The 13,880-nt window shown below is 41.6% G+C and overlaps 3 protein-coding genes across 3 annotated transcripts; all 3 read left to right on the top strand.

The window, feature by feature from the left end:
* Positions 1-1,838: 1,838 nt before the first annotated feature.
* LOC125582908 (secreted RxLR effector protein 161-like) lies at positions 1,839-2,538 on the top strand. Its single transcript, XM_048749358.1, has 2 exons — positions 1,839-2,428; positions 2,517-2,538. Exons 1-2 carry the CDS (start codon positions 1,839-1,841, stop codon positions 2,536-2,538), a joined length of 612 nt encoding a protein of 203 aa, XP_048605315.1.
* A 792-nt stretch (positions 2,539-3,330) lies between these two features.
* On the top strand, positions 3,331-6,746 carry LOC125584233. Its single transcript, XM_048752374.1, has 2 exons — positions 3,331-4,958; positions 5,033-6,746. The coding sequence occupies exons 1-2, from the start codon at positions 3,423-3,425 to the stop codon at positions 5,045-5,047; spliced, it is 1,551 nt and encodes a 516-aa protein (XP_048608331.1). The 5' UTR covers positions 3,331-3,422; the 3' UTR covers positions 5,048-6,746.
* A 4,966-nt stretch (positions 6,747-11,712) lies between these two features.
* On the top strand, positions 11,713-12,624 carry LOC106412935 (probable disease resistance protein At1g15890). The gene has a single exon (XM_013853803.1). It carries the CDS (start codon positions 11,713-11,715, stop codon positions 12,622-12,624), a length of 912 nt encoding a protein of 303 aa, XP_013709257.1.
* Positions 12,625-13,880: the final 1,256 nt, after the last annotated feature.

Raw genomic sequence — 13,880 nt, 5'->3', positions numbered from 1 at the left:
TGGGGGTAAGAGTAGAACACCCCGTGGCACATGTCCATACACAGAACGGCTTGGCCGAATCTTTCATTAAACGTATCCAGCTGATAGCCCGTCCATTACTTATGAAGTCTAAACTTCCGGTATCAGCATGGGGACATGCGGTTTTACATGCTACGGAACTGATTCGCATCAGGCCATCTAGTGAGCATAGATATTCACCATCCCAATTACTTACGGGTCATGAGCCAGACGTGTCCCACATCAAAACATTTGGATGTGCCGTCTACGTTCCAATTACTCCACCACAGAGAACTAAGATGGGACCGCAGAGGAGGATGGGAATATACGTAGGATATGAATCCCCAAGTATTATAAAGTATCTTGAGCCAACAACCGGTGATTTGTTTAAGGCCAGATACGAAGACTCACACTTTGATGAGTCCACATATCCGTCCTTAGGGGGAGATAACAGCCGGTTGATAACAAAAGAAATAGAATGGTTTAGACCATCGACATCTTGGCAAGATCCTCGGACTAAAGATTGTGATTTAGAAGTCCAGAAGATAATACATCTTCAAGAGCTAGCTAATAGATTGCCAGATACATTTGCTGACCCAAGTAGAGTGACAATATCACACATCCCGGCTTGCAATGCACCTGTAAGATTAGACGTCCAAGATGGACAATGTCAAGTGGCTACAGAGTCTAGGCAACGTCTAAAACGTGGCAGACCAATTGGTTCCAAAGACAAACAGCCTCGGAAATCCAAGAAAGGTGCTGGATCCGAGAGCATTAAGAAAACCGTCCAGGACATAGATGGAACGGTCGAGCCGACCATGACGGTTGAGCCGAGTGAACCGTCCACACCCGATGATCCGGTCGTTCCTCCAAGTGAGGTCCGGGACGCTGGACTTCACGGGACACCAGAACCGGACAATCAAGAGATCTCTATAAACCATGTGATGTCTGGAAAACAATGGAACAGAAAAGATATCAACGTTGATGATTTATTTGCATACAAGGTAGCACTTGAGATCATGGATAAAGATGAGGATCTAGAACCCACGTCCATACAAGAATGCATGCTAAGATCGGATTGGATCAAATGGAAACAAGCTATAAACGTGGAGTTAGAATCATTGAGAAAGAGAGGCGTTTTTGGCCCTATAATCTTGACACCCAGAGATGTCAAACCAGTGGGATACAAATGGGTCTTTGTAAGGAAGAGAAATGAGAAAGGAGAAATAGTGAGATACAAAGCACGGCTTGTAGCACAAGGATTCTCGCAAAGACCAGGAATAGACTATGAGGAAACTTATTCCCCTGTGGTGGATGCGACTACATTGAGATACTTAATCAGTCTGGCCGTGAGAGAGAGCATTGATTTGCGCCTAATGGATGTAGTTACAGCATACCTGTACGGTCCACTGGACAATGAAATACATATGAGAGTTCCAGAGGGTATTGAGCTCAAAGATAAGAAAGGTTCTCGAGAACAACATTGCATTAAGCTGAACAAAGCTTTATATGGCTTAAAACAGTCAGGTCGAATGTGGTATAACCGGCTATCCGAGTACCTAACCAAAGAGGGTTATAAGAACGATCCAATAAGTCCATGTATATTCATAAAGAAATTTGACAGCAAGGGTTATGTTATTATATCTGTCTACGTGGACGACCTGAACATAATAGGAACCTCTGGAGAGATTTCCCAAACCGTCGAATGTCTAAAGAAAGAATTCGAAATGAAAGACTTAGGGAAAACTAAGTTCTGTTTGGGATTACAGTTTGAGTATAAAGCAAATGGCATCCTTGTGCATCAAGAAACTTATACAGAGAAGATACTCAAGCAATTCAATATGGACCAGGCACACCCCTTACCGTGTCCTATGGTCGTGAGGTCCTTAGACCTTGAGAAGGATCCATTCGGACCTAAGAGACCGGACGAGGAAGCACTCGGACCGGACATGCCTTACTTAAGTGCCATTGGGGCCTTAATGTATTTAGCTAGTCATACAAGACCGGACATAAGCTTTGCCGTGAGTTTACTATCCAGATTTGGATCATGTCCGACCTTAAGGCATTGGAATGGTGTAAAGCATCTGTTCAGATATCTGAAAGGAACAAAAGACCTTGGTTTGTTCTATACCAACCGGCCAGGAGAGAACATGGTCGGGTATGCAGATGCTGGATACTTATCTGATCCACACCAGGCTAGATCTCAGACAGGATATGTGTTTACACATAGTGGAGCCGCAATATGCTGGCGTTCAACAAAGCAATCCTTAGTTGCTACATCGTCCAATCACGCCGAGATCATAGCCATGTATGAGGCAAGCCGTGAGCTTGTTTGGTTGAGGAGCATGACCGGCCATGTCTTGAAAGAGAGTGGTCTGTCCGTGGGACAAGAGAAAGAGGAGCCAATGATCATCTACGAGGACAATGCAGCGTGCATAGCTCAGCTCAAGGAAGGATACATCAAGGGAGATAGGACCAAGCACATCCTGCCCAAGTTCTTTTTCACCCACGACTTGCAGAAGGCAAAGGAGGTTCAAGTAGTCCAAGTCCGATCCAGCGACAACTCAGCCGACCTTTTCACCAAGTCTCTGCCAACCTCAACGTTCAGGAAGCTGGTTCATCAGATAGGGATGCGCCGCCTGAAGGACCTGCCGTGATACCTTCATCAGGGGGAGTGTCATGCGTTGTACTCTTTTTCCTATCTACGGTTTCCATTTTTTCCCACCTTGGGTTTTTGGTTTTCCTAGAGAGGTTTTAACGAGGCAACATCGTGCATGATACGAGCCCATATGGTTCTAGCATCCAAGGGGGAGTGTTATGAACAATGTGGATTGCTAGAAGCCAAAGGCCAAGACCGAGGCCCATAGAGAGAGAGAGAGACCGCGGCCCAAGAGGAGAGAGAGTCGGCCGCCTCTGTACTTAGACGTTTCCATTTATCTTTCATGTTTATCTATTAGGAGGTTTTCCTTTTCACTCTAGGTTTATGATTTGGATACTTTCCTTTTTTGTCTATCCCTTGTATCCCCTATATAAGGGAACACTTTGATTCAGAGATTAATAAGACAAGAGACACACGATTTCACTCTTGCACACAACAGTCTAGCTCTAGTTTCCTTTTTCGGTTTATTTGCATCAAGCATAAAATCTTTTTTTTTTTCTTGTTTTGTTTCTTTTAAATTGAAAACCAAAATAAATATTTATTTCCATTTTTTATTTTATAGATTTCTAGATTTGCTTGATAAAGTTAAACAAAAAAAAAATATATAGGAGTATTTTCCATTTGTTTCAAAACTTTTAAAAAAAAAAAAATATACTAGGTTTCCATCTTTTTTTTTTTGTTTCTTATTCTTCTTCTTTCTTTTGTTAAGCCACGACTTGATACTCTTATTCTCTGTTTTTGAAAGGTACCAATAAGGGGAGACGCCATGGCAGATTACTTTGAGGAAGAGAGTTCTTATGAATCAAGCCAAGGCTCCGATCTTGATGAAGCCGACCAAGCTTGGTCCGATGAAGAGGATGGCTGTGATGGGTCATGTTCTGATGATAACTACTCTATGTCAGAGTATGGAGATGACCCTGCTGAAGCATATCCTGAACCAGAGCCACCTGATTACTCACATGGAGATACCAGCTACCAAGGAGAGTATGAGGGAGAAACTGAATCAAATATCAGTTTCAATAAAGGAGATGAATGCCATGGAGAAGAGACAGAAGGTGATGATCCTGAAGCTGACCAGGAAGGCTCATGGCAAGAGGAAGCTGATTCTGAAATCAGTTTAGAAGAGGCAAATGAGCATGAGGAAAATTTCCCTAAAACGGAAGAAGTCTATGAAGATGTTGATGGAGGAGAAGCAAGTTTCCAATCTGTTAAAGAAGAAGTTGGAGACGAATCTCATGCTGAAGGCATACCCTGGTGTGAAGTACCTTACTCTGACCAGGAGGATGAGTACCAAGACGAAACTGGCTCACAAACCAGTGTAGGAAACTCTGAGAAAAACTATGGAGGAAAGCCAGACTCACAACAAGACGTTGCTGAAGAAGAAGAGGCCTTAAGTGAGGCTGGAAGAAATGATGATCAACCTGGTTACGTCATCTTTGCAGGCCATCATCAAGGACCAGAAGCATACTTGTGCTGGGAGAAAGATATGGAACATTGGTTTGATTCTAATCAAGTCCATGAAGAGGATAAGACAACCATTGCCGAAGATACTCTCACTGAAGATGCCTTTAGAAAGTGGGAACAAGATGCTTATTGGCGACTTGCCTATGATGAACCAGAAGCTACTTGGCAAGAAATGAAAGAACTCTTGTATGAAGAATATGTGAAAGGAGCTGGAGATGAGCTGTTGAATCAGATACGGGTCTATACTAATCTTGAACCAAGGCGGCTGATATTGGCAAAAAGGCCAAATCGAAAGGCTAAGCTCAAAAATGCTCACGACCTAAAGCTACACCAGGAGTCTACACTCATCATCAAGGGAGCAACCGAGCATACAACAGCAGCAAGGGTAAGTGGCGTGCAAGGAGTTCCAACTCCACAAGCCAAAACTCGAGAGATAAGTACAAAGCCATTGCCTAAGTTCCATGAGAATAAGAAACCAAGTAAGTCTTCTAAATCTTCAAAACCAGTAGAATTCATTTGCTATAGGTGTCATGAGAAAGGCCACTTTGTTGTAACCTGTCCAACTAGGCTAGTAGTGACTTCTAATTCACTAGAAGTTAACTTGGATTCAACTAGTGAAGTTATATCTCACTTAGTATGTAAATTTCCTACTTCTGGTATAATGCACTTGTCTTGCCCAAAGGCTGATTATGCAGGTCTAAATAAGGACCAGGAGGACGTGGTTTCAAGGTTAAAACAAGAAGAAATCATCCCTGAACCAGACCCACAAGAAGGACTTAAACCAGCCACTAGAAATCCATTGAAACTAGTAGATTTTTCGGTCCAAGCACATGAGGAGGTACAAAATAATTTAAATAAATTAGTGTGCTCTGTTTATAATTATTCCAATGCTAACATGATATGCTTGTCTAGTCCCAAAAGGTGTGACACAGTTACATCATTTAGCAAAGGACCTATGAAGCAAAAGAAGGTGATTTTAAAGAGAGATGACAAGGCACCACCAAAGGAGCCATCTTTGCTTAAACACTTCTCTGGAAAAGATGGCACTACGACCAGTAGCATCTTACTTCAGGAAGAACCCCCAGACCAGTCACCAAACAGACAGGCCGTGACATTGGATGCACCAATCAAGTTTCCAAATCAGGTAAGTGCAACTATCCTTTGTTCGATAATCAATTATTTGGATATTATGCATACTGATTTATTATGCCCTGATAAGTTTGAAGAAAGACTAGGATGCTTAGAAAATTATGTAGAACATAATCCTTGTCTTAGATCCCACTTAGACAAAAGCAAGAAAAATTTTTATCTACTGAAATTGGAACTCATCAAACCGATTTATATGTTGAATATCCCATGACTGCCATAACACACTTGTCTTTTGCCAAAGAAGTTGAGTTTATGACAGGAACAAACGTTGAAAATTCTGGAGATATTTCCAAGGCTAAGTTCACACCAGGCCGGACCAGAGGGATTATCCTATCCTATCTGTTCAAAGAAGAACCACCAGATGCACCATGCATCACTAAATCAAAATCCAACCAAGGTATGACCTTAGACTCCCAAAAGAGGATGAAAGCTGACTTGCTCTATCTTGGTGCAGGTTATACAGTTTCGAGGTCGAAACCTTTTCAAGGGGGAGGGAATGTTACAGGCACAGAAACCGTACCTGAACCAAAGCTCAGCCAGATAAGCAACAACTGCCACAACTGCCTCAATAGAGCTACCCACGACCAAGGGTCATTCAAAGAAGTGCATCTTAACAACCATAAGGAATTATGGCATGAAACAAATTTTCACAGAAGGCCAGCTCAACCATTCATCACTGGAGCTTGGAATTACAGAAAATCTTCACGGAGGAAGAAGTTATGAATTTTATAAGTTGGAGGTTTCCCAGCCCGTTCAGTTGCGAGTATCAGCCTTTAGAAGAGGATTTCAACCCAACCATGAAGTGGCTTTCCCCAGATTCAAGCATGGGCTTCAAGAGTAGTGTCTTAGCTTTCCAGGAAGCCCAAAATCAGAAGAATTGGTCAAGGGAAAACCAAGATGCAATCAATTTCCTAAACCCGGCCAAACCGACATCAATTTGGGAAAGTTTCCAACCAACTCGATTTGGTCTAACCCAAGCCTATCCATGGAAACCAGGAGATACTCTAGACCATGCAGAAGACACCCAAGACGTCCATAGATGCACCAGCACCCAGAGGATCAGGCGGATTCTCCTTACCATCTACTTTCCATATCCGGCCACACCATATGCATTCAAGGAAAGTTGTCTCCACTTAATGAGCAAGGACCAACGGCTCTATTCCTTTGAACCAGAAGAAACCAAGATCCTTAAGAGTTTAATCATCAGCCAGAGACTCCTATTTCGTGGATACTTCTCCAAGATATCAAGATACAAGATCAGTCTACTCCAAAGGCAACAAATCAGCCTAACGGCTAGTTCTCATGGAGCCATCAAAGCCATTGACTCCAAGCATTTTATTTCGATTTATTTTCTTTCCTTAGTTCATTTTCAGACTGTTAGAGAGTCCTTGGTCGAGCCTATAAAGCTCTAGTCTTTGTTTCATTGTAAAGCACCCTTGATCATTTTTAAAGTAATAAGGAATCATTTTCTTTTAAACAAAGTTGTGTATTCTTTGTTGTTATTTCTCTAGTTCTTTGTGTGTGATTCACTAAGTCCTAAAGAAGCCACGTCCAGGGAGCCTTGTGTGATTCAAGACCATCTGTTCGTCCATTGATTGAGAGAGTCAATCTATATCCATCTATCCATTCCATCCATCGATCCAGCTTGGAAGAGATTCATATCAAGCAAGCCGGATTCCATCCTCAGTCCATTCTCCATCCACTGATCCTTGTTGAGAGAGACACACGTCCAGCAACAAAGATCCGATCATCCATCTTTCTATCCTTTTTATTTGAATTGTTTTCATTTTTGCATATCATTTAGTTTTGAATCTTAAAAGAAAATCCATAAGAATCATATTTGCTTCAGTTTATCATTTCTTATATAGTTTATTTTCTGTTCTTCATATAGAAATCATAAAACTCATAAAAAGGTTCATCCTTGTTTCAGGTATAAACTGGCCGTCCCATTCCTCCATCGCAGCCGTCTAGCCGATCTTCCGTCTGTCCATCCGTCCGATCTGTCCAAGCCGAACCAAAACCAAATCTCAGTCAAGCCATCCGTGTAGTCTGAATCCCAGCCTGCAACACTAGTGGAGACACAGTTTCAGAAGAAAATCAAGCAGATTCAGTGTGATGGTGGTGGGGAGTTTGTAAGCAGTGTCTTTCTAACACACTTAGCTAAGTCGGGTATTCAACAATTAATCTCCTGTCCTCACACACCGCAGCAAAATGTTTTATCGGAGAGAAAGCATAGACATCTTACTGAGCTGGGGTTCACAATGTTGTTTTATGGAAAGGTTCCTCAGCATATATGGGTTGAAGCCTTCTTCAGTTCAACCTTTCTGATCAATCTGTTGCCTTCCTCTGTCTTACCTGATCACAAAAACCCTTATGAAATGGTTCACAAACGTCCTCCTTTGTACACGGCCTTGCGAGTCTTCGGTTGCAAGTGTTTTCCATTATTGCGGCCTTACATGCAGAACAAAATGGATCCTAAGTCTTTGGCTTGTGTGTTCTTGCGATACAATGAAAAATATAAAGGGTATAGGTGTTATTATCCTCCTACTGGAAAGGTATTCATAAGCAGACACGTTCTGTTTGATGAATCCTCCTTCCCGTTCAGTGACGTTGTATAGCAATCATCATAAACAGAGCTCTTCTGCTTTACTGAATACTTGGCAAGATGCATCTCTTACACGTTCAAGTCCACATGTACCATCAGCCGCAACAACTGAAGACATACCTCGACGACAGAGCCGGACTGTAATACCTCAGGTTCAGGAACCAAATGATGCTCCCCCAGTTGCTTCACCTCCTCCACCTCCAACACCACCGCTTTTGTTTGATCATGGGTCCGACAATGAGGTTGAGGATGAACCGGTTCAAGTGATCCAACAACATCAACCTATGCATCAGATGACAACCAGAGCCAGAGCTGGTATCGTCAAACCTAATCCAAAGTATGCGTTGTTTACCATCAAGGATGAGTATGCTGAGCCGAAGTCTGTCAAAACTGCTCTAAAACACCCTGGATGGACCAAGGCAATGGGTACTGAAGTTGATAATATGACTGAGACAGAGACCTATGACCTTGTTCCACCGAGTGATGATCAGAATCCGTTAAGTTGTGGTTGGGTCTACAAAACAAAATACAATGCAGACGGTTCCGTTCGTGGTCTTCGCGCTCGTTTGGTTGCAAGAGGAAACGAACAAGAAGAAGGAATTGATTACATCGAGACCTTTAGTCCAGTTGTTAGAACAGCTACTATCAGAACTGTCCTACATGTGGCTGTTACAAAGAAGTGGCCTCTGAAGCAGCTCGATGTTTAAAATGTCTTTCTCCATGGTGATTTAAAGGAGACAGTGTATATGAAGCAGCCACGGGCTTCATTGATAAAGAGAATCCTGACTATGTATGGCACTTGAAGAAAGCTATTTACGGCTTGAAACAAGCTCCTCGTGCTTGGTTCGACAAGTTTAGCTCTTTCTTGTTGGATTTTGGGTTCCAGTGCAGTTTTCCTGATCCTTCCCTGTTCATCTACCATCAAGGAACCGACGTTATCTATCTTCTTTTATACGTTGATGATATGATCATAACGGGCAACAATGAAGCTGTCTTGGATCAGTTGCTTGTTCAGTTACATAAGCAATTTCGTATGAAGGACATGGGGGCATTACATTATTTCCTTGGCATTCAAGTTCATCAGTGTGACGACGGCTTGTTCTTGAATCAGGAGAAATATGCTACAGATCTTCTCATCACCGCTGGTATGAAGGATTGTGCTCCAATGCCGACTCCCCTACCTTTAAAACTTGACAAAGTCATTGGTCAAGACGAGCCTTTCTCTGATCCACATCACTTTCGAAGTCTTGCCGGTAAATTGCAGTACCTTACTCTTACACGGCCTGATGTTCAGTTCTCAGTCAACTACATATGCCAGAGAATGCACGCTCCAAGTGTCTCAGACTACAGTTTATTGAAGCGTATACTTCGATACATCAAAGGAACTCTGGCAATGGGAATTAGCATCAAGTCTGCTGCTGATTCTACTCTCATATGTTACAGTGATAGCGATTGGGCAGGCTGCAGAGATTCTAGAAGATCGACTGGTGGTTTTTGTATGTTGCTTGGCTCCAACGTCATCTCTTGGTCTGCACAACGCCATGAAACAGTCTCAAAGTCATCCACTGAAGCAGAGTACAGGACAATGTCAGCTGCAACATCTGAAATAGTGTGGTTGCAGAATCTGCTTAAGGTTATGGGGCTTCAACAACAACGTCTCCCTTTGCTTCTGTTTGATAACCTCTCTGCAGTGTGTCTCACAACCAATCCACGATTTCACAAGAGGTCAAAACACTTCGATATCGATTATCACTCTGTTCGGGAACGAGTTGCACTGAAAGCTCTGGAGGTTAAGCACATTCCAGCTTCTCTGCAACTTGCTGATGTTTTCACCAAGTCCTTGAGTCAAGAGCCGTTCTTTAAATGGCGGAACAAACTTGGAGTTTCCTTTCCTCCCACTCCAAGTTTGAGGAGGGGTATTAGACCAAGTGACCTGAAGCCCACAAGCATGTCTGGGCCTGAACTGAAGAATGTTGATCATGTCTCACAGCCTGTCAAGCCCACAGAGAATACAGCACTAGCCGTTAGTGTTCACAAAGGCGGTCTGAGCCAAAAGAGCAACACACGCTCTTGTCGTGTTCTCTGTACGGAAAGTCCAGCTCACTACACCAACACGCTAGCGCAGTCTACCTTTACCTTTAACAGATTTGGTTGTCTAGATGTGGGTGTATGCTAACGTGAGCATTAGGTTAAGATGTGTCTCATGTCGTTTGTATATAAGCTTAAGAGTCTTTGTACATGGTCCTCAAGTTGAATGAAATACAAGTTATGCTTTCATCTTCTTCGTATTTCACTTGATCGTAGTTTACATAATTGTTTAATAAATTGATTTTTCCGGAAATTGAAACATGGACCTACTAGATGTGCAATCTGCAAGAAATAGCATAGTTTGGGATTCGAACTCGAGACCAGGGGTGTAAAAGCCTTTAAAGCTTAACCAGTAGGTTACGGTGCTTCCACAAATGTACTTATATTTGTTTCTTTATTTCCATTTCCATCCAGATGAGTTTAATAAACAAAATACTAAAATATCATTGTTTTGATTTAATCAAAATACCATTATTTTTGATTTAATCATATATTTTACTTTTGTTTCACTATTATTTTTTCTTAATTATCTAAAGTAAAAACATAATTTTAGCGGGAAATATAATTTTACGGTTTTAGTGGAAATTTGATATTGTGATTTTAACGAGAAAAAAAGTAATTTTGTGTTTTTGGCGGGAATCTTCAATCATTTCCGTGGTTGCAGCTTCGTCAAAACTAATCTGTGATTTGCCTTGCGGTACTATGGCGTGTGTTGGATTAACTCTACTAGATTGTTCTTGTAATGTGTCGTTAGGTTATTTGTCAAGCTGTTTATGCGGTGACAAAAACTTAGTTCTCAGCGTCCGAAAATATGTCAAGTCTCTTAAAGCAGCTCTAGCAGATATCGAGGCTCGTCATGAAGGTTTGTGGAGACGCGTTCAACTGGACGAGATGAAGGGCCTCAAACGGCGTGCTGAAGTCAGATATTGGCTATCAAATTTCCAGAAGATTGTCCCCCAGGTCGAAGACGTGCTTAAAGACTCGGAAGCTGTGCATGTGCGGATACTGTGCCATGAGATATTGCTCAAGTTATAAATATAGTGCTAAGGTTTTGTCGACGTTGAAAAACTCCACTTGAAAGTCGCTGATAGCTATGTTATTAGGAAAGTGGAGGGGATGCCTATCGACCCAACGATTTGCCAGGGGACCATGGTGGAGGACACGTGGAAGATTATCATGGGCGACAAAGTAAGGCGCCTTGGAATATTTGGGATACAAGGAGTTGGAAAGTCTACTCTACTTTCTCAGATCAACAACGAATTCCTAACCAGAGAGAACGATTTCGATGTTGTGATTCTGGTGGTGGTGCCCAAGGATCAAAAGATCACGACGATTCAAGACGAAATCGGAAAACGTTTGGATATCTATGACGAGGAGGAGTGGATGCAAAAGACTGAAAACGAGAAGGCATTTGATATCAGCACTTCATTAAGGAAAATGAAATATGCTCTACTATTTGATGATATTGCGGTCAAAATGAACCTCAAAAAGTTAGGAGTCCCAAACCCAGACCTGAAAAAGATAGACAAAATTGTATTCACCACTCGACATAGGGAAGTTTGTTCAGGCATGGGGGCTGATAGATCATAAGGAGGTAACACGTTTGGATGATGATGCCGCATGGGTTTTGTTTCAAGACCAAGTGGGAGAAGATTTCTTAAAGAGGAATCCAGACATTGCTGCACTGGCAAGAAAAATATGCGCAAAATGTTATGGTTTGCCAGTTTTAATCAATGCCATTTCCCAAGTCATGGCACCCAAGAAGACCGTAGAGAAGTGGCGAGATGCTACCGACTCCTTGAGCTCAATCTTAACAGAGTTATCTCTGTCTGAGTTCTCATGCGAGGAAGACATAAACCTGTCCGTTCTCAAGTTTAGCTACATCAACTTAGAAGATCCTAAGTTCAGGCGTTGTTTCCGATACTGTGCCTTGTTTCCTGAAAATTATGAGATGATCAAGGAGGAGTTAATAGAGTATTGGGAATGTGAAGCTTTCGTTGAAGGCCGTGACCAGGGCCAAGATGTTTTCGATAAACTTGTCAGTGCACGTTTATTGATGGAGAACGAAGGAAAAGTGAGGATGCACGATTTGCTTCGTAAAACGGCTCTATCACCAGAAGCTTATGATAGTGGCGAGAGAGCAGAGATTGTATACGTAAACCCTGACACAACACTGATTCAAATTTCTAGTGATTTGAATTGGTCTGTTGTGGAAAGGGTTTCACTGATAAACAATCAGATCAAGGAGATATCTAGCAATGACTCCAGCCCAAATCTTACAACGTTACTCCTCCGCAATCAAATGGTGGAGAATATTTCTTGGGATTTTTTTCTCCAGATGCCGAAGCTACTGGTTTTGGATTTAGCTTTTAACCAAAGACTTGCCCAACTTCCACCCAGCATTTCAAAACTGCACTCCTTGCTGTATCTTAATCTATCCTTTACCAACATAGAGCTACTACCGGTGGGTCTGAAAGAGCTGACACAACTGATGTATCTGAATTTGGAGCATACTCTTAATCTTGAGAATATCGTTGGGATAAGGGCTTTGCTGAGACTAAGAGTGTTGAGACTACTGGGATCCAGATTTTGTCCAAACCTACACTTCATTGAAGATTTAACACACCTGGGCGAGATAAGTGTCTTGACTATCTCTCTATAAGCGATGAGGCTGTTCTGAAAAGATTTGTTGGTTGTCAGCATTTGGCTAGTCATACTCAAGGTTTGTATATTAAAAACTTTCAAACGGAGGCCAATGGCATATCTATTGTGGAAACCTCAAGTTGTCTCCAAGCTCTCGAAATATCAAACTCAAACATAAAGGAGATCAAGCTTGGCGTGACGGGCACCAATCCTTCGCCTCATCCTGAGAGTCCAACTAGTCCACTCTTCAACAGCCTATCCCAAGTGAAACTATGTGATTGCATTGGTCTGAGGCATTTGACCTGGCTGTTATATGCTCCAAATCTTGTTATTCTACATGTCGAGCGGGCCAAAAATATAGAAGAAATATTGAGAAGAGAGATAGCTGAAGGTGTGATGGAAAGACAAGGAGTTCACCCATTTGAAAAGCTGACATCGATCGTCTTTAAAGACTTGGAAGCTCTGAAAAGCATCTGCTGGAGACCTTTGCCTTTCAAGTCTCTGAGCAAGATCTTCGTACAACTATGTCCAAGGCTGAAAAAGCTTCCGCTTAATTATGAGAGGGCAAAGGAGCAAAAACTTTTTTACCCATTTATCTCATTGTTTCTCCAGTTGTTGTCTTACTTCATAAAAAGGTGATATGTTTGTTGTATCTTTGGATTTTGTTTTCATTGCTTATGGGATTCCGTGTGATTGTGATTAATAAGAGAGGTTAAGTCTTTGAAACCATGGAACGATGAACATGTTCTTAAAACTTTTACTTTCGTTCTCGGAGATAACATGGACAAGAATCTTTATGCTCTCTATATTTTTAAAAAGGTGTCGTTATAACATTTTTTTTTCTCTTATTATCAGTGTTTCGAAACCTGACTCAAAGTCAGAAAAAAACCTGACTCAAACCCTTGGTTGAACCGGTAAATCCGGTGATCCAGAAAAAATTCAGTTTGGATTTTGTGAAAAACTAAATATTTAGAAACCCGCAAAAATCGACAAAACCCCACTAAAACCCGGAATCCGATACCGGTTGAACCAATAAATAAATTTTACTTTTTTAGCTTTTAATTATGTTTTTAGATTGTGTTTTATATTCTAAGTTTCTAATTAAGAAGTTAGGTGCTGACAAAAAAAAACTTAGGTTTTCCCTTTTCAGTACTATATTTGTGATTTTTAACTTTTGATAAAGATTTCACTATGTCACCTGAAGAAAATGAAGTGAGTTATGGTAGAGTTATGGTAGAGAGAACCAAAATTAGTTCATGTGATTTGGTGTTAGTT

Source organism: Brassica napus, chromosome C3, assembly GCF_020379485.1.
Source record: "Brassica napus cultivar Da-Ae chromosome C3, Da-Ae, whole genome shotgun sequence".
Classification (NCBI taxonomy): Eukaryota; Viridiplantae; Streptophyta; class Magnoliopsida; order Brassicales; family Brassicaceae; genus Brassica; species Brassica napus.
The sequence above is the reverse complement of the archived record's forward strand: the minus strand, read 5'-3'. Positions and strand labels throughout refer to the sequence as shown.

What these genes read in the sequence shown, in the direction of transcription:
- LOC125582908 (XM_048749358.1), top strand. Translation starts at nt 1,839, where the DNA reads ATGGACCAGGCACACCCCTTACCGTGTCCTATGGTCGTGAGGTCCTTA. An exon ending in ATCTACGAGGACAATGCAGC is followed by an intron (nt 2,429 to 2,516) that starts GTGCATAGCTCA and finishes CACGACTTGCAG; the next exon opens with AAGGCAAAGGAGGTTCAAGT.
- LOC125584233 (XM_048752374.1), top strand. Translation starts at nt 3,423, where the DNA reads ATGGCAGATTACTTTGAGGAAGAGAGTTCTTATGAATCAAGCCAAGGC.
- LOC106412935 (XM_013853803.1), top strand. Translation starts at nt 11,713, where the DNA reads ATGGCACCCAAGAAGACCGTAGAGAAGTGGCGAGATGCTACCGACTCC.